Source organism: Wyeomyia smithii, chromosome 3 (assembly GCF_029784165.1).
Source record: "Wyeomyia smithii strain HCP4-BCI-WySm-NY-G18 chromosome 3, ASM2978416v1, whole genome shotgun sequence".
Taxonomy (NCBI): domain Eukaryota; kingdom Metazoa; phylum Arthropoda; class Insecta; order Diptera; family Culicidae; genus Wyeomyia; species Wyeomyia smithii.
Genome location: NC_073696.1, coordinates 232,969,856 through 232,989,132, shown reverse-complemented (window position 1 = coordinate 232,989,132; position 19,277 = coordinate 232,969,856). Strand labels below are relative to the sequence as shown.

The 19,277-nt window shown below is 37.2% G+C and overlaps 1 protein-coding gene and 1 long non-coding RNA gene across 7 annotated transcripts; one reads left to right on the top strand and one right to left on the bottom strand.

Moving 5' to 3' along the window:
• Nucleotides 1-262: 262 nt before the first annotated feature.
• Nucleotides 263-16,147, top strand: LOC129729433 (cysteine-rich hydrophobic domain-containing protein 2). Of its 6 annotated transcripts, none has more exons than XM_055687992.1 (4): nucleotides 263-403; nucleotides 8,588-9,427; nucleotides 14,965-15,175; nucleotides 15,248-16,147. In XM_055687992.1, the coding sequence occupies exons 2-4, from the start codon at nucleotides 9,306-9,308 to the stop codon at nucleotides 15,413-15,415; spliced, it is 501 nt and encodes a 166-aa protein (XP_055543967.1). In that variant the 5' UTR covers nucleotides 263-403; nucleotides 8,588-9,305; the 3' UTR covers nucleotides 15,416-16,147. The 6 variants fall into 6 exon arrangements, with proteins under 6 accessions (XP_055543967.1, XP_055543971.1, XP_055543972.1 ...); XM_055687996.1 differs by having other exon boundaries at nucleotides 280-403; nucleotides 8,592-9,427; XM_055687997.1 differs by lacking the exon at nucleotides 263-403 and adding an exon at nucleotides 642-787.
• On the bottom strand, nucleotides 7,996-8,694 carry LOC129729435 (uncharacterized). The gene is made up of 2 exons (XR_008728672.1): nucleotides 8,567-8,694; nucleotides 7,996-8,488 (listed from the first exon to the last, which is right to left on the bottom strand). It is a non-coding gene; the product is annotated as an uncharacterized LOC129729435 (long non-coding RNA).
• Nucleotides 16,148-19,277: the final 3,130 nt, after the last annotated feature.

Genomic DNA, 19,277 nt, shown 5'->3' with positions numbered 1-19,277 from the left:
TTGGTTAAATTCTTAATGTATACAGTAAAACGATGCAAAGCTTCGTGCGGAATTCGGAGTGGTGTTTATTTGTAAGGCAAACAAACCGCAATCTGGCTAAATTCAAAATAACTGGCATATTTAGGGTTTGTAGGATTCTCAAAGTATACATTCTGCAATCCAATCAGTACAACTGGTAACCCTATTTTCTAACCTCGAAAAGCAGTATATTTGTAATGACACTGTTGACAGCAAGTTGCGATGTTTTTTGTTTCGTTCGCCATCACACATCAGTCAGAGACCCGACCAAGATCGTAAGCAGGAGTCGTCGTCGATGTTCGTTCGTAGAGTGCGTACTAGTGTGGAGCAGAGCGCGAGGGTCATCGTGATTTTCTTCTCGTCGTCAGCGAATAACGTTTTCGTGGTCAGTTTTTACTTCATAACTATTTGGGTGGCAATTGTTTCAGTTTTCAAAAAAAAAAACTATTTGCGATTAGTAATATCTACGTTTGAGATGATCAGCGAATTTGAATGATTGTACTAATCTGTTGCGAAGCTTTGTGGGGCCTGTAGAAGTGAAGTGGAATTACCTATAATAGTGTGCAAAATTTACCAAAATCCTCTCTGGTTAGCAGTGTATGCGCTTTGAAGCTGTGTTCCTCTGTTGCGTTTCAGCCGTTTTCAACGCTTTTCTGCATCCATCGACACGGAATACGGATTACGGCCCGTAGCAATTTCGCATCGCAGACGTTCGAGGGATTTGGTGGATTTGGCAAGAGCAAAGCAAGAGTAGAAAACAAAACTAAAAGTGATTACGAAAGTAGTGTGCATGGAAGAGCAAAATTGAATATACCGTGTGTGTGTTGTTGGTTTGGGTGAAGTAATTTTTTTTTGGTTTGCTTTTCGGATCGAGCTGAGCCATTACACAGCTTGTGTGGCTTGCAATAAAATAAATATTTTCGTAATAATCGACCATGGACAACGTCGTCATTAGTCAGTAAGAGAGAGAGAGAGAGAGTGGTACATGTATGTAATCGCATTCAAAAACTCCGGGAACCGCATCGCTTTGTGTTCTGCAGCGGAGATGACGGCATACTCATACATACGCATTACAAAAACACTGGCTGAAGATATATACCGAGCGGGTTCTTGCTTCTTGCTAGACTCCAGTGACGAAACAAAGGAACCCGTGTCGGATAACTTTAATTATAGGGTTTAACTACCGGGCGGTCAGTTTTAAAAAGCACCCCATCCGTTCAGTACAAAGAGGGTAGAGGAATGCCGAAATTGGCCGTGATTTTGCATTTTTGTTTTCTACTGGGTTTGATGGTAAAAAAAAGGAAAACCGAAAAGAGAAAAAGAACGAAGGTTTTCATGAACAGATTGTTTAATGTGACAAATTGTTATATCCGTTCTGTTTTGAATGTGAGCAGTGCTGCTAGTGAAATAATTGATATTTTGAATTATCCGAAGCGTAATGTTAATCACATATAGTTAGGATTTTTTCTTAATCCACAAACATTGCAGCAATCTCATCTTTACTTTCGAATTATGCATTTGTAAACAGTCTTCCAGTACTGCCAAAGGAAAATCGTATTTAATTGTTTTATTTTTCAGAATGAACTAAGTTATTGGCCCAGATCGTACATGAACTTCGATCCCAAAAAAATAAGCACGCGGTTTTGCAGAGTTTTTTATGTTTCATTTGATCTGAATCGCTGAGAATATTTCATTGATAATTCATATGATAGCTTTGGTTCTACAATATACCAGCTGTTAATCATAATAAACGTTTAAAAAAGGTAATGTCCGCGCAAATCAGGAACACCAGGAAAATTTATATTTTAGGGAAATTGACATCTCACTTTTTTTTCAACGTCGGACTACATCTTTGTTTTCTACACTGAGGTATATTATGTAACATTGAAAATAAACCTGGCAAATGTTCGGTTAGATTTCAAACGGTAATAACAGTATAATCACATGATGATGGATTGGATAAATAAAACGTTGGACAATTTTGTATTACGCTAGTTATCATTATTATTTCATTGCTCAGCGGTAAAAACTGATAAAAAATATAGATAGCACAGACGACATGAATAGCCACCAACCATTTACTGTGACATACTCTATCTCAGAATCAAAAGAATAATGACAGAGTCTCCTTGTCCCAACAGGTCAATTGATGTTTGCTTTCATGAACTTAGACTTATTCAATGTCTCGAAGGTAAAGGATTTTCAAACGTTTGAAACAGCACTCTTTCTTAAACAATTTGTTAACCTGGTGTTAGAGCCTAATAAAAGCTGATGTCTTGAAAAAAAACATGCTGGCTAAAGCGCCGCTTGTCTCTAGTCGTCTATCATAGCAGCGGTACACGACTTCTATTCGTGTGCAATCAAGGAAAAACTACAATACTGCTGCTGATGGTGACTGACGGTTCATCTCTTGAAGATAATTCCAATTTATTAAAATTATCGAAAAACCTTCTAGAAACCATAAATAATCAACAACAATTAAAAAATTGACGGTTATAAGTTATTTTTATTTTCCTTTATCGCATTGGTCGACAAAAGCAAAACAAAAAATGCCCTAAAGCTCAAAATAGTTGCTCTAGAAAGATTATAGCTTTCGAATAATTCATGTGACACTTGGAGCTTCTAGCCACTGTAGAAGTGCGTCAAACTGCCGTAGAGTAATTGCTAGCCGGGTGCTTCTATGATTGCGTACGGGAAAACTTATTCAAGTCTCTGACAAAGTGATAATGGCTAGGGGCACCAAAATTCACAAGAATGGTTGAAAAGCTATAATTCATTTTTTTTTTTCAGTTTGAGCTCAGAGCAAATTTGTGTTGACCAGTGTTGTCAGTGTTCACTAAACAATCGTGACCGGTACAATATCAAAAGAGTGAATTCTTGAAAATGCAAATTAATAAAAGAAAAATTTACCAGAATCTTTTTTTTTATCTTAACATTGTTAGATGATTTGTTTTAAACTTTCATCTTTACAATGATATAACCTTTTCAAACTTCACGGCCGTCGTAATTGTAATTGCTATGATTCTTTGCCGCAACTTGTTGATATTTTGTTTGACATGTCTTCTAGTGTTTCTCTATTAGTGAGCCTATGTAACGGCTTCGATATTATTTTCAGAGTAGGATTCATATAATAAATCTGATTTAATCAGCGTTAAATAGGACAATATTACTCATTATGACAACGTAATGGATTTGAGTGATTTGGTTTAATTTAATTTTGGAGGAAATAGGATTAATTTTGATTGGTGCTCACTCAACAACAACGATACGTGCAGGTACAATATCGCCAAGTGTAAACGAATCTCTTTTGAGTGTTGTTCAATATATATTTTTAAAATACTACAAGGTATACGGCCCTTGGGATTGTATGAAATGGTAACGTGGGACTAAACACTATAGTGAACAATTTTTTCGCTACAAAGGTTACAGAGTCCGCAGGCAGAATCAATTCGTTTTAAGTGACTTACGCAATTTTTATTCTCATCTTTCCCTCAAAATATATCTAACAGCACTTGAATAAAAAAAATCGAAAACACATGGCGAAATTGTGCCTGTAGTAACCTCTCAAATCAAACAATACTTACGTTATCATCATGAATCTGACTTTGAAAATAATTTCGAAGACGTTACATAGGCTTACTAATTGGGAAACATTAGAAGGTATGCTTAACAAAATTAACAATATAAGTTCCAGGAAATGTCGTAGCAATGAACAATTACAGCGAAGGTAGAGTTTGAAAAGATTCTTTTCTGTTTTTTTCTCAATAATTTTTTTTTATTTACCAGCAATTAAATTTAGTGTAACACGAAGACAGGTAATATACGTATATTATTTGTTAAGGTACGAAATATGTATCGTTACAGAGAATATCATAGGGAATGGTTGGTGTCTCTCGGTCTCGCATGTGATTGGTTCATTGTTCGCGTGAAGTTTTCTATTGAAGCTTTTTATCAATTTTTAGCGTAGAGTAAGTAAATAATAATGATAACTAGTGTATTACGGAATTGTCCAATATTTTTTCTATCCAATAACATATTGGTTATTGTTATCCATTATGTGGTTATACTGTTATTACCGTTTGAAATCTGACGGAGCATTTGCCGGTTCTATTTCCAATTTTACATAATGTGCCCTGGTATAGAAAATAAAGACGTAGTTCCACGTCAAAAGATTTTAGGGGAAGGCTGTAAATAAAAATACGTAAGTCCTGTACCCTTTGTAACTAAAAATCCCTCTAATAACAGTGTTTAGCCCCACCCACGTCACCATTCCATACAATCCCTAAGGCAGTTTACCTTGCATGATTTCTGCGACATGTATCATTTTGTAGTCTTTTCATAATTTTCAAGTGATAACGGCTCGGAAAATGCCTTGTTATTAGTTCAGTATATGTGCTTAGATCTTTCTTCGAAAGTTCTAGTTTTTTGTGAGTCGGTGTGATAAACAATTTCGACTGCCTACCAAGTCCAGCTAGACTCCACATTCGAAAACTCCAATGATTTCAGCTTCATTCTGAGTGAAAAAGCAAATAAACCACAGAAGAGTTCTGTTCCTATGAACTGATGAGACGATTCAAGTCTTGTAAGCTCATCGGTTCTTTCGCTTTAATAGATCCCACAGTGATCAGGTACCCAATAAAATGTTAAATGACTATTACAACTAGTGTGTGAAGTGATTGAGCACACTCACAAATTAGTTGTGATGTGCATGTCGCGGATTTCAAAGCACTGAAAGCTGCTTGACTGTCGGACATGATGCAAACACATAGTTCCAGCTTGGAAGACAGTTGGTCATTCGCCCCTCGGAATTTATAGATTTATTCTTGAGTCAGTGACCCCTGCTCCCACTCGATTGTTTATAGCGTTTGGAACATTTAGATGGCCTATTAGGTTCCCTTCAATAAGCTTAAAAGATTGTTTGATCTTAACGCATTCTTTTCGGTTTATAATTGTACAAATTAATGCAGTGGAAGCATATAAAGGAAAGCTTCTAATGCCTTAGTATGTGTATTCTTCTCATTGCACCAGTTGTTGGGATAGTGGCTAGCCGTTGAAGTTTTTCCAACTTATCTTGAGCATCTTTCTCATTTGTTGTTGGTCACCAGACCAGTGAAACAAAAATAGTTCTGGGTCTCACATTAACCGAATAAATCCAATATATCACTTTCGCTTTTGGTCCCCACTGTTTACCAAATGTTTTATTATAATAGTGGGCCGTAGCCTAAATGTTACAGAGTCCGTTTTCACGAGTGCTTTTACAATTATGTAATAGCTTCCAAACTCTGCTGATATTTCTCTTATTGGTAACATCTAGTTAATCCAATGAAGATTAACTCTTAATCAAATTCAAAGCAACAGATTGATCTTTTTTGACCTAAGCCAAACATCAATACATTAGTTGGTCGGCGTGCGACCAGAACGAGCCAAGCGCCATTTCTTTAAAATTGAGTTATTAGCACCAGTGGATGTGCAAACTGATAATCTATGTTCCATTAAAGATTGAAATCATTTGAACAGTTCATAGGCGTGTTATAATAAAAAATCTCTGTAGCAGTTTGTGAAAAGAACAAAATTGCGTTCGACCAAAGTGAACCGTAAACACAGACATGGCATCTAAATAAAGTGATTGTTTGTGATTTAAAAGCGAACTTTGCGATTTATTTCAACCAGCAACTGATTTCTCCGCTTCGAACAGCTTGTTAATACGACTGTCATCAGAATTAGATGAATAAACAGCCAGGTTGTTTTCGTAGAGCCGAATTTCGTTTCAATGAGCACATCATTTTTTTTCAAGATCTTGTTGAGCCAGACCGAATCAAGTGCATTTTATTTTCATTTGATATTTTTCAAATAACATTAAATTTTTTCTTGTAACAAACGTCAGGACTGGGTTAATATACGGTAAATCAATAAAATTAGACGATACCCGCTTCAAAATACCAGAGCATTTCATATTGATACTATCTTAACACTTAGCACTTGGTGCGCTTTGGCACCAGGAAATAGAGCAATAGAAATGAAGCTTTGCTTGTCTATCAGCTGTATAATTTTTAATACAGATTGGACTGAGAGATAATGCAGCATTGATATCTATGTATTACGTTTGACTATTGAGAAAAATTAGCTTGTTTAATAGTCAAGTTGATATGTTATAGATCATTTTTAAAATTTTTGTTCGACCAGAGTGAACTGAGTGCATAGGTGTCAAAAATAAAAACCAAATATTTTATCAATTATTGCTATTTTTTGTGTATTTATGATAACAGGACATTCATTAAGCCTTATTCATTACGTGTTAGCATTGAATTGATGATAAGTTCAAACACGATTAATTTATGGGTGGTCAAACTTCAAATGCTAATTACTCAAAACAATGTGTTTGGCGCTTGGCTCGGTCTGGTCGCACGCCGACCAGTTGGATATTGATTAGGCCTTGTAAACTCAATTATCATATAGGTACTATTGACTATGTGCCGAGTATGGTTCGTGTGATCTTTATGGATCTGAGTGTGAAACTTCATACCATTTTTCCGATCAAAAGTGGAAAAAAACTCAATTGGGTTGTTTAGATATATCAGTTTTATATGTCATCTGAAAGAGCTGCATGTTCTGAGCGAAACACGGTTTTCAAAAATTTTCTATCCTTCTCATTCAATTTTTAAATCACGAATTGAAACTGCTCGAAATATCTATGGACAGTTCGTCCATATACCAACTGTCATTGTAGCGATTTTTATTTTTCATTCAAGAATCGAAAGATAATGATAAAAAATTTAAAAAAATTACACTGTTTTATCTAATATATAAAAAACAGAAAACCGTGAGTAGCTAAACAAGCCAATTGCATGAAAAAATTCCATCCTTATTTCCACGAGCATGAAATCGTTTAATAGCATTTAATAGCATACTGGAATTATGTAAGCGAAAAATACCAAGAGGAAACTAATCGCAAATTTCACAATGGATCGAGATATCGGAAGTCTATAGCCGTCCTACATGGACTGTGCAACATAAACAACAGGCCACATCGACGATGGTTCAAGTTTCCTCTCTTCAGTGCACTATTGTATACGGTTGCAAGAGCGACCATGAAATCTAGCAACTCTGTAAGCACAAAAGAAAAACCGTTCTCAGGGCCACCAGCAGCAGCTGGCTGAGCGATGAGTTTGTTTGTTGATGTCGGCAATTGGCGCTAGTCTAGTGGTGGTCGTTCCCCGATTATAGACCGTCGTCGTCGTGGTTGTCGTTGATGAAACTAGCTTCTACTATCATATGGTATATTTGTACAAGTGGTGGACCGAAACCCGTACAGTATCGAAATCCGTACACCTTAATGCTTTTCTTCAGTTTTAAGCATTATAAAAATGAAAATTCATATGATAGTTACATGCACATATTTGTTGAGCTGTTGGCCTCCTGTTAAATCAAACTATGCGCCAGTAGGCCATGAAATAAAAATATTAAAAATGAAAAATCAATCGTGTATCGGTTTCAGTTGTCATTTCGTTGTATCGTTAGAGAATTCACTAAGGAAACGTTCTTCAGATAAAAACGATTTTCAAGTGGGATATAAGTGTTTTACTTTGTGAATCTTTTTGAAATTGATGGAAAAGGTAAGTCTTTGTCATTTTCGAGCTGTATATTGTCTGGTAAATAGTGTAAATTGTATTTATTCAACAAAAACTGTGCCGTACGGATTTTGATTCTTGTTAATTGCTTGAATCGAAATCCGTACAGCGTGTGTATAATGCATATATTGTTGAACTTTCGTCTTGTTTGCAGCATATTTTGGAAGAAAACAAGTATAAATATACGGCATTCAATTTCGAAGAAGCTGTGACTGAAATGCGCAAGAGAAAGTCGTACCGGGAAGCTTAGAGAGGTTCCGGCGTTCCTGCTACTACAATAAGGGGTGCCACAACGAAACGCTACAAAAATTGCACTATTTCAGCTGATATAAAAAATTAAAAAACCGTGTGAAACTTTAGGAACCAATTGATCCTCAAAATATATTTATTCGTAAATTTAAAGATAAATTATAAATAAAAGATGTTCATTTTTGTACTTCTATATCTATACGGATTTCGATTTATTGTTGTATGGACTTTGATCCAGTTTATATCGCGTGTGTGCGGATTTCGATTCAAAAGTGTACGGGTTTTGATTCAGACAAAAAACTGTGTACGGATTTCGATTCAAAACATGTTCTGTTTAAACATGATCCTTCCGATTCTTCTGATTTTGATCATTTTGCTTGAAAATAGTGATAAAATATAAGTAGACCTCTAAGTAAACATGTCAGTTTGAAGCAATATGTGATTTATTGATTTTATATTCACCGTCGAAGATTATCATGTGCTTAGGTGTACGGATTTCGATCCAGCACGGTATCATCATCATCATCATCTGCTTCGCTTCAACTCCGTGCAGTGCAGTGAAATTGGTTGCTTCGATTGGATAGCCTGTTTTCCTGCGCCGGGGGGGTACGAGATAGAGGGATAGTTTGTGATTTTATGTAAAGGATTGTGTTTTGTTTCCTCATACGTACTTTTCCTTCCGTTTGTTGCAGCTAGATTTACCGACGAAGAAATCCGTGGACGTGTGTGACGAAATACGACATAACGCATCTATAACACTTACGTGATTGTCATAAGTGACGTAGCGATCGAATTAAAAGCAAACAGCAGGCAAACGTTATTGGCTGAAAGCAGCAGTGTGAAGTGTAGTGCCGCAAGTGGCCAAGTAATTGTTCAAAATGGGATTTTTCTATTGAAGGTGAATGAATCCATAATCCACCCGTCTTTAAAATAGTGAGATCCACGGTCCGAGTTCAAGGATACAGAAACAAAGGTGCGTGAGTGAGTGCGGGTGGGGGTGGTAAGAGTGTACAAAGTACACAAACTGTAGCAACCAACAGAGAGTGCTAGAGATAAGAAGGGAAGACAGGGCACCGTTCGAGGAAGGGAAATGTTTTCCTTTCTCCCTTTTCCGTCGTCGTAAATGTCTCATCAGCTTTTGTGTACTGGGGTACTAGCGGGATCGAGAAACAGCAGACGTCAGCGGCCGCTACCATCGGAGGAGGTGGCACAAACAAGTAACTACTGCTGGTTACTCTGCGAGGAGCTCGCAGTCACCGGAGAAGGTAAAACCAGCTGAAGCCTATCGCATTCGTACTCGCACGCATAACTCAATTCAATTGCGCGAAAATCAGAACAAAGTGAAAAACCCGAACCGTCCGAAGATCTTCGGGCTAGTGATATAATTATTGAAGGCGAGCACAGAAAAAAATGGCAGATTTCGATGCGATCTACGAGGAGCAGGAATTGGCTGAATCGGAAGATCTCGAGGAGGCCCACGTTCAGATGGTGCCGGATCCGATTGTCATACGGGGAGCAGGAAATATGACAGTGTGAGTAAGCTTTTATTATATAAGCATCGTTTTATTATTATTTGAAAGCAAATTTAAAATCACTGAGCAGGTAATTTTGCTAGTAGTTAATAAATCTCAGGAATCCATGTCAGTTGATTTTTGAGTTCTACCTGTTAACACATATATCTCATAAGACCGCCGAAGAAAACCACTGCCGAAGACGTTCGATACCCTATAAAGTTTCAGTAAGGTGTGAATTTTCATTAGTTTATTAGCGGTTGTTTTATGTTCGCCTTACTCTCACTTCAAGTGGATTTGGCGCAAACTCGCTTGGTGGTTAGCAACATCCACTTCGAATCTTATGAGACTTTGAGGGTATATAGACTGTGGTGCTTATTACGGGAATCACTTCACGGTGAAATATATTTCACTCTCACGCTCACTTCACTTTTTTAGACCTATTCCCGATTCCACCTCAAGTGAGGTGACAAAAACACCTTCGTGGGGTGAGATTGACAGTGAAGTGAAATTGAGAGTAGGACAAGTGAAATGAGATTCTTTCCCAGCTCAAAAATCTCTAAGTCCCAGAAAGTCGTTTTTTTAGATAACACCAGATCTTGACGTGTTCTGCATTTCTAAGACATTCGGCATAAAAAAAATGTTTTCTCGGTATCGAAAATTTCCTGAACTAGTTTGCATTTTTTTCATCGGGCAAAAAAATGAAAATTTTACCGCTTTAAGGCTTGGATCAAATTCGGATTCGTTTCGTTACTGAAGAATAAATCCAATATATACCATTAGATCACAAATCAATCAACTTTAAGACTTATGGCATCTTCGTGGAATCATTTCACCATTCAAAATGGTCGTGAAATAATTCCACGCGAAACGTCGCTTTTTCCGTTCTCACTTCACTGATATGACACTCATAATAACCCAGATTCCACGAAAGATGTCACTTTGCGATGTTTTTCTCACTTACGTGAGTCCCGTAATAGGACTTTATTCACTTCACTCTGATTTTACCGTGAAGTGACTCCCGTAATAAGCACCTGTATCTAATCAAGTAACTTAGCATGCTTTTGAAAAGAACCGAATTGTTCATTGTTTTTGTCATTGTTTGAAGTTGCATATCGGCGTTGATGAGACTTTAGGTGAAACGCTAAATTTCCAGGTCATTGAAAAAAGAAAAATAAGCTCCAGGAAATCATGTAAATTTTCTTGGTTTAAAAAAAAATTCAGTCAATTTTCTAAAAGTCAAGCATAGATCACATTTGTTTAGGTGAAACGAGTCGGCCATTTCTGGTTATTATCAGAAATTGCCGACTTCGAATTTTCAAAGGCACAAGACTTGAAGAAAACGCAATATATCGCCTGTAGAATAGAGTGTCCCAAAAAAAGTCGATGTATAAAAAGTGCTCAGCCCTAAATTGAGAGAAAATGTTATTTTTAGTATTTTTATAGAACATTTCGACTTTTTAAAAAATTGTTCTCAGGTTGCCCAAACGTGATTTATGAATAATAATAATAATTCTTTTATCTCACTCATTGCACACTGGGAAAACAGACCCAAATTCCCGCTAAATCAATGCCGCTGAGCTGGCAACCTGAAATATAGCATTTCTTATGTAAAATTGGTCAAAAAATCGATTGGTGATAGTTTCATCTTGTGCAGAGCACGGGAAAAGGCATATATTCCCATAAATACACAAAAATAGAGTGAAAAGGGGCAAAATAGACCATTTTCCGTGCTCTGCACGAAATGAAACTATCACCAATCGATTTTTTGACAATTTTACATAAGAAATGCTACATTTCAGGTTGCCAGTCTAGTGGCTATTTTTTAGTGGAAAAACCGGAACCCACATTTCCACTAAATAATCGCCGCTGGACTAACAACCTGAAATATAGCATTTATTATGTGAAATTGGTCAATAAATCGATTGGTGATGGTTTCATTTTGTGCAGGGTACGGAAAATGGTCTATTTTGCCACTTTCACCCTATTTGCGCGTTTTTCTTGGAATATAGGCCTTTTCCTGTGCTCTGCATAGGATGAAACTATCACCAATCGATTTATTGACCAATTTTACATAAGAAATGCTATATTTCAGGCTGCCAGCTCAGCGGCTTTAATTTAGTGGGAATTTGGGTCCGTTTTTTCCCAATGTGCATTGGTGGATTGATCACTCATATTTCTACATTAAAAGATGCATTTTTGAATATCCTGAAACTTCTTCGAACATATTTTATGGCTATTATCAACATTTGAATCATTATTCAATTAATCGCATAAAAACGGCAAAATAAAACACTGTGCAATAGAGATATTGAGCTTTAGTGGCATTTTTGTGAAAGTGCTTAGTGTTCCATCACATGTAAAAACGCCAACATCTCAGGCTCCGATGAGATATCAAAGATCTAAAAATTTCAGTTCTTGATCTGAAAAAAATTTTTTATTTGTGTTTGAAGGGTTTTATCTAAAAAATTATGAGAAAAATCCACTTTTCTGCGATGTTCAATGGGCTCTGTGAGTCAAATAATTGAATGCGATGTTGAACTAAAGCATGCAAAACATTCAAAAACAACCCCACAAAAAAAAATACATGGAAAAATGTGGGAATCGAACAGAATTGGAAAAAAAAAAATGCAAAAGAGTGGTTTTGTAGCTTGAAAAAGTCATATTTCAAAAATCACGTTTGCAACCTGAAAACTTTTTTTCTAGAAAGTCGAATGTTCTACAAAAATACTATAAATAACATTATCTATCAATTTAGGGCTGAGCACCTTGACTTTTTCAACATCGATTTTTTTTTAGGACTGTAGCTACTGTAGAAACATATCCTCATGTTTGCTGGGGTTGTCACAGGCAGTGCTTTCCTTTTTTCCGAGTCTTGTGTCTTTGAAAAATCGGAGTAGGCCATTTCTGGCTCCTATAGACCATCTCACCGAATCTCTTTAACCTCACTTTTCTGACAGTTAGTGGTAACTTTGTTTACATTTTGGACTTTGTGTTTTTTTTCCGGTGGAGCAATCGTGTGCCTAGTGAAAATGCTGCTTAATTTATAATTGTTCTTAATGTACTGGCATCTCACGCACAACAATTAAAGGGCATTTTGGTCACAATTAATTGAAATGGTCTGCTATAATCGAGAACAAAACTGCATCACCCGAAGGTAAACAAAGTTACCCGTAGCTGTCAAACTCAGGTGCGTGACGTCACCAGGCGATGGTCTATACCGTTTTACCTTAAACAAATGCAGGGGCGACTCGTGGCTTTTGAATCTGCCTGTTCAACTACAAATTCTGAAAATCGCAATCTGAGGAAGAAATCACAATCATGTCCGCGTAATCGCGCAAGTCATTCTAGTCGTTACTATTTGAAAGTGAAACTGAAAACCAATAAAATGTTGATATAAATTTGCGTCTGAAATATATTTTTTGCCTGGCGCCCTCGTGTGCAATGCACTATGGACGAGTCGCCCCTGAACAAATGTGATCTATACATGACTTCTAGGAAATTGGCTTTTTTAATTCCATCAAAGCTATTTTTTTCGTAATTTCCTGTGGGTTGTTTTTTCGTTTTTTTTTTCAATGACCCGCAAATATAGCTAAAATGCAAAATAAACATGTTTAGGATGAATAGATCTTATTCTCTTTTTTTTTAATTTTTTTCTTGTCGATTCTTGCAACCTCAAAATTCTATTTTCAAAATTTCTGACTGCTGACGCTTTTCTACAATTTGTTTCTGGTTATGGTTTCTTAATTCCAGTTTCAAATTTTTTTATGATAGCAAATGAACTGTTTGATAAAACATGCAACTAGACGAAGCCGTCAATTACCCTAAATAATTTTGGGATGCCCGGTTAATTGCATACAAAAAAAAATATTTTTGGGATATCTAGATATCTTCTTTTAGAATTTTTCAAAAATTACTGCTGTTGAAATTCGAATCCGGAATTCTTCCTTCGCTATTCAAATCTAAAAAAGTCTTCGATTTTATTTACTTGTCGACCATCAACTACGCGATCTTCCTTGCGCTGGTCTTACCAAATGACCTTAAATAATATGCTTTAAGAAAGTAGTTAACCTCTCCACTCTACTCATATTACCTGCACAACGTTAAATCCTTTCGCCGCAGTTTCAATACCCCTTCGGTCACATAAAAGCTGACCACTAAAAGCCGATAATCAACGGCAATAAAACAACCGCTAGTTTTATCGAACATGGATACGCCCTCGGAAGATCCACTGTTGGTGTATTCGCATTAGAATATAACCTCTGGTGTTGATAAAGTGTAGCAGTGTCGAGTCAGATCGGATCGGGTCGGGTGCTAATGCATGTGGCCAGCCTTACATAAGCGTTTTTGTTCAGCCCCTGGTGTAGGAAAGCCAAGACCAGAGCGACGAGGAGACATGAAAGCAAAAGCACACCGCAGAGACCTGACAAAAAAGGTAATTTTTTTCGACGGAGCTTAGCTAGAAGCCCTACATTTCAATGCACATAGCTCAAAAAGCGGATGGCAGGCGAGGCCAGCAGAAGGGGAGAATCACCTTCATTGGAATATTAATTTTCTCACCGGCGGTGACACGATTTTTCTACCGTAATAGGAAAGCACTGCAATTTTCAAGTTTATAGTTTTGCAACGTTCACCTTGACCGTAAATGTTTCATGCGATGAAAGCGGGTTTTTATTTTTCTTGGTGCACTGCTGGGTGAATAGAAACGGAATTTGTTTTGTTTTGCCGCACAGGCCTCCTAGCGTTCAGTTGGTTGGAACACGCCGTTGAAAGGGAGAGCCTTTGTATTGGATCTTCTGACCATCTCTTCCCTGTAAATATCCCCATGCCAACCTCTAGGCCCCCTCTCACCACCCAATTTCGTGTGCTTTTTGGAGCGAGTTTGATTTGCACAATTTTACTGCCCTTGCTTTCAACGTTTCCGTGAGGTGCGGACCGAATCGGAATTCAGCCATCGTCATTCCATTTTTTGATGTAATAGCTGAGGCCCGCGGTTATGGGGCATTTTGGCAATTCAGATTTGCAGATGCATAATTTCGGTAGGATATTTTGTGTTTTCGCTCTCTTCGGAATTTTAATTTGAAGTTTACCCAACAACGTGGATACAGACGGTGTACTTGCATTATTCAACTGCTGGTTTAATATTCGGTAAATCAGTACCAATTTCCATCGTATAAGTACGGATAAAAATAGTATTATATACCGGTTTGGGTATGTTGTGTTTGAATCAAAAATAGGTTTGTTTAAAAATACACACTTGCACTTTTTCTTTAAAAAACAAATAGCTGTATACTAATGATTTTTTTTGGTTTTTAATAAACAAAGCATTTCGAAAAGTCATTACTGAAGAAGAAATTTTAAAAGAAAAGGCACGTTTCAAAACTTTTGGGGTTCTTTTCGGTTTCCTTGTTGTCATAAATTAAACATGCATTGTTTTCGCGTTGTTATCGCGTTATTTATTTCAATGTTAAAGAATGTTACTGAATGTTAAAATCATTCATTCTTATTTTTTAGTACTACGCAACGACTAACCCTCGATATTAAACTTTCTTCCACAGTTTTGGCCTCAGCAATCGGTTCAACGTGCAATTTCCAGCCGGTCTGGTGTCGCGCGTCGCTCCCGAAGAATTCAAGGCGACCATCTTGCGTATTAACGCGGTCCTCAAGAAGACGCTTCCAGTCAACGTGAAGTGGCTGTTTTGCGGCTGCGTGTGCTGCTGCTGCACACTCGGATGTTCCCTATGGCCTGTGATATGTTTAAGTAAGAGGGTAGGTAACCTGCGTCGGATTGGTTGTTTGTATGTAATTTTTGTAACATTTTCATTTTCTTCTCACTCGTAGACTCAGCACACACTAAACAAACTGCTCGAGTGGGAGAATAGTCATTTGTATCATAAGCTTGGCTTGCACTGGAGGCTCAGCAAGCAGCAGTGCGATTCCAACTCGATGATGGAGTACGTCCTGTTGATAGAGTTTATACCGAAGACGCCCATCTATCGCCCGGATTAGACAGGCCCAGTCGTCACTTGGTATACTAGTTTTGAACTACAATAAAACAAAAAAAAAAAATATCGATAGCTGTTATTTTGAAGCAAAAGGCAAACTTTTATATAGCGACAAGAGTATGAGATGCCTAGCCGATTGTTTAGCTAGTTGAGAACTGTTTTTTGTCGGTAGGTTTTAGTTTATTAGAATTTGTTCCCCAAGAAGCTAATGCTAGCTAACCAGAATAACTATTTTGCAAGCAAAGAGAACTATTGATTGACAAGCTGTCGTGTACAAAAGTTGGTAGTAATTGCCTGCGAGAATAGAGTTCGCGTCTTGTGCTTCCGCGTGGGGGGACACATGTGTAGATTATTGTAAAGCATACCTTAGAGGTGATGGCAAACCGTTGTACGGACTGCTATCCGAGCGAAGCAAGGAAGTGTGAATTTCTGGATGAAAAACATTTCCGCCGTTTTGAACGGAAAAGGCAAACTAATAAATAATAACCACTCAAGTGATCTTAGAACAAGCAGCGGCAAGAAAATTGTGGCGAGCCGAAAAAATAACGATAGTGTTGGTCTTTTCCAAAAAAAAAACTTAAATGCAATGAAGAAAAGGAAATATGAAGTTGTGAAAATAAAACACACACAAGTAACACAAACTACATCCAAGAATAAGCAGTCATTGTATAGTGTATAGAGATTTGTTTAGCATGTAAGGCGAATTGAATAATAAAACCTAAAAGCTATTCTTTGACACCAATGTAAGGATGATGGTACGACCTGTAAGAAGAAACAAACGTAACAAGAGCAAAATTAACTAAATTTACTTCATAAGTACGAACTAAACAAATTTTGCTTTACGAATCTCTTTTACAACGTAAATCGAGATTGTCATCGTAGGAGCCTCGCAAACATCGCAAACACTGACCGTAACGTGAAACAAGATATGGAGGCGAAAAACTTCCTGGAAACTCTACAAGAAAGGGCTGACGAAATACGATTGCGTCGTAATTGATGATGAAACGTACTATAGGGTTGTTTTCGGATAGATTTTTGGACGAGAACTGTATACCGTGTTCGATTGGCAGAGACTGCAAAATAAAGTACTTCGATTGATGTGCAAGCTACTCACTGGGGACTGAAATATGAAACTGTCGTAACTTTAGCCGTTTTCCTAAAGTTAAGAAGAAGTAGAAGGATTTGGGCCGTATTTGAATACGAGCATATTACGAGCAATGTCAGGCTAAAACAGTACTTATTGTAAGCATGAAATCCAAAGTAGTGAGCCATTAAAAATGAAACGGATCATTTTACTTTAACAACACCGTTTTCTTGTGTTCAACTTTCAATTATTCCATCTATATTAGACGAATATCAAGTATTTGCACTATTCATACGAAAAGCGAAAATTTTCTAGGCAAACATCAAGCTGTATGATGTAATCTACTACCATCTTCCATTCAATGTCGCCATTAGTTGTTTAGGTTTCATCGAAAACGTTCAGTCCAATTGAAGGAAACGTCGATCTCAGCCTAAGACAATCAGTTGCGATAAACGGTGGTAAGTTTTAGTTTTCATTGTTTTGAAAAATTAATTCATAATTTCTTGTTTTAGGCTCACAGAGTTTGTAGAATATTCAGGCGTTAGACGGTAGAAATGCGACAAAACACAATGCTGATTCTGTTCGTAAAAGTTTGTATTCCAACCGTTGAACCAGTTAAAACATGGAGGTAATATTCCGACTGATCCTATTAAGCTGTGTTGACTGCACAAACGAAAGTTTAGAAAGTGAATAATTTATCAAGTACTAATTATTGGAGAATCAAATAAAGTTCAAGCTCAAGCGAATGAATTGGTAGCACTTACCATTACATGAAAGGTATACAAAAAATGACAATAAACAGAATTGAAGAAAAGAGCTGGATATAAAAGACTTGAACGTCATAACCAGGGAAAAAATATAGATGGCTAAACATCAGGATTTTGTAGAATTGGTTTAATATGAAATTTTATATTTGATTGACCTTGGCGAATATTTTATTGGTGGTCAACATCGTAGTACTGAAAGCTACACGTCGGCACGTAGAGGATAATCGCTAATTGGAAATAGCCAGGCATTTTTGCACAAGAACGATCCATAACGGATCATGAATGAAAAAAAATGGAGAGTAATGGAAGATCTTGGTGTTATTCGACGCTTCATTCATAGGCCAAAATTCGTTTTTTGACCGAGAAAGCAAGAGGAAATTTCAGCTGCAATTACGTGGTCTTTCGAAGGTAATTTCAATCTGCTATTTAATTTATATGTTTCATTTTTTTAACTTTTTGAATAACACTGGCTGACAAAGGCAAAAAAAATTGCACCAAAACTCAAAAACGTTGCCATAAAAAGATCATAGCTTTTCAACCATTTTTGTGAATTTTTTGTACCCCTAGTTAATGCAGAAGGGTCTGGATGGATGAACAAATGCCGAACGACTGGTGGGAAGGCCTCACATCCACATGCCCTCATATATACAAGAAGAGTCTTCGGATGGATTGTTGAAACTATGGAGGCATTAGGGGAACAACGGGCAACACGGACAGGGCGGGCAAGATAGACCGTTACTCATTCCTATATTAACCATTGAAACTAACACAAATCAGTTATGCCAGTTACATACCAACAGGATCCTGGGAGTTTCGAGATATTATGTAGATTGAACCATTGTTAGTTATTTGAGAAATAATCAAAATAAGCTCACCCTCAATAGCAAAGCAATGTGACGTAGTTTTCGTCGTGTCGAATTTAGGCTTTTGCTTCAGTCAAACTTCAGAAAAATATAGTTTTCAAGGACATTGGAATAATTAAGCATATTTGAGACACGTGGGTGAAGATAGTTTAGTGAAAATATTATTCTTTTGGAAATCACATCGATCCAAAAAATTGTTTGCCTCTTGGGCAAGACGGTCAGTAGTTGTGTTAGCAACATGGGCAGTCTGAGAAAACGGCAATAGCACCATTAATTATACTTTTTAAGCATTCTTGGCATGCGATATGAGACCTAAAGTCATTAACTCTCATTTGAAACAAAACTCATTAAAAACGTTGTTAAAAGCTGTAAATATACTACATGTAAATGATGTGAATGATACTATCGGCGCAGCCGACGGTAAGCTTCAAGCACGTGCTTTTTTGCGCAGCGCGTCGCCCCGTATAGAAGGGAAATTTTCTATAGTCTTTCATAGGTCCGTCTTACCAGCACAGCCGGTCCGTTTCATATGCACGTTGTGAAATAGTGGTTTTTCGAGACTGTTTTTATTTTAGTGAAAACTAATATAAAATCACTCTAAAAAAGGTTTGCATTATTTCATGAAAAGCACTAGTCAATGTCGAACATTATGCATATCGTTGGTTGAAATATTGTGTTTTGAGCAGAATAATGAATGGTTTCCTTAGGGTGACCGTCTTGCCCGTTGTTCCCCTACGTGGTTCAACTCCGCATACAAAGTGTTTTCCCGTATCCTGTTTTTCAGCTTGAGAACGTTAACGGAATCCTTCGTCGGCGAATATCAGGCTGGTTTCCGACAGAAGAGTTCCACGACGAGTTTTTATCCTGCGACAGATTCTCGATAAGTTCCGGGAGTATAACTTGCATACTTACCATATTTGTAGATTTTAAGGTGATAGACGAAATTGATTGAGCTGAGTCGTATGACGCTCAAGGGATTGAAATCATGCATGTGGATAGTTAGTGAGACATCAGTCGCGTTCGTAACGTTTGATGGACTGATGCCGGGGGATGCGCTCTCCAGGTTAACATCACCCCTGATAGTGCAGTACGAAGAGCAAAAGTGCAAATAAACGGTACGATCATCACAAAATCTCACATGCTCCTTGGTAT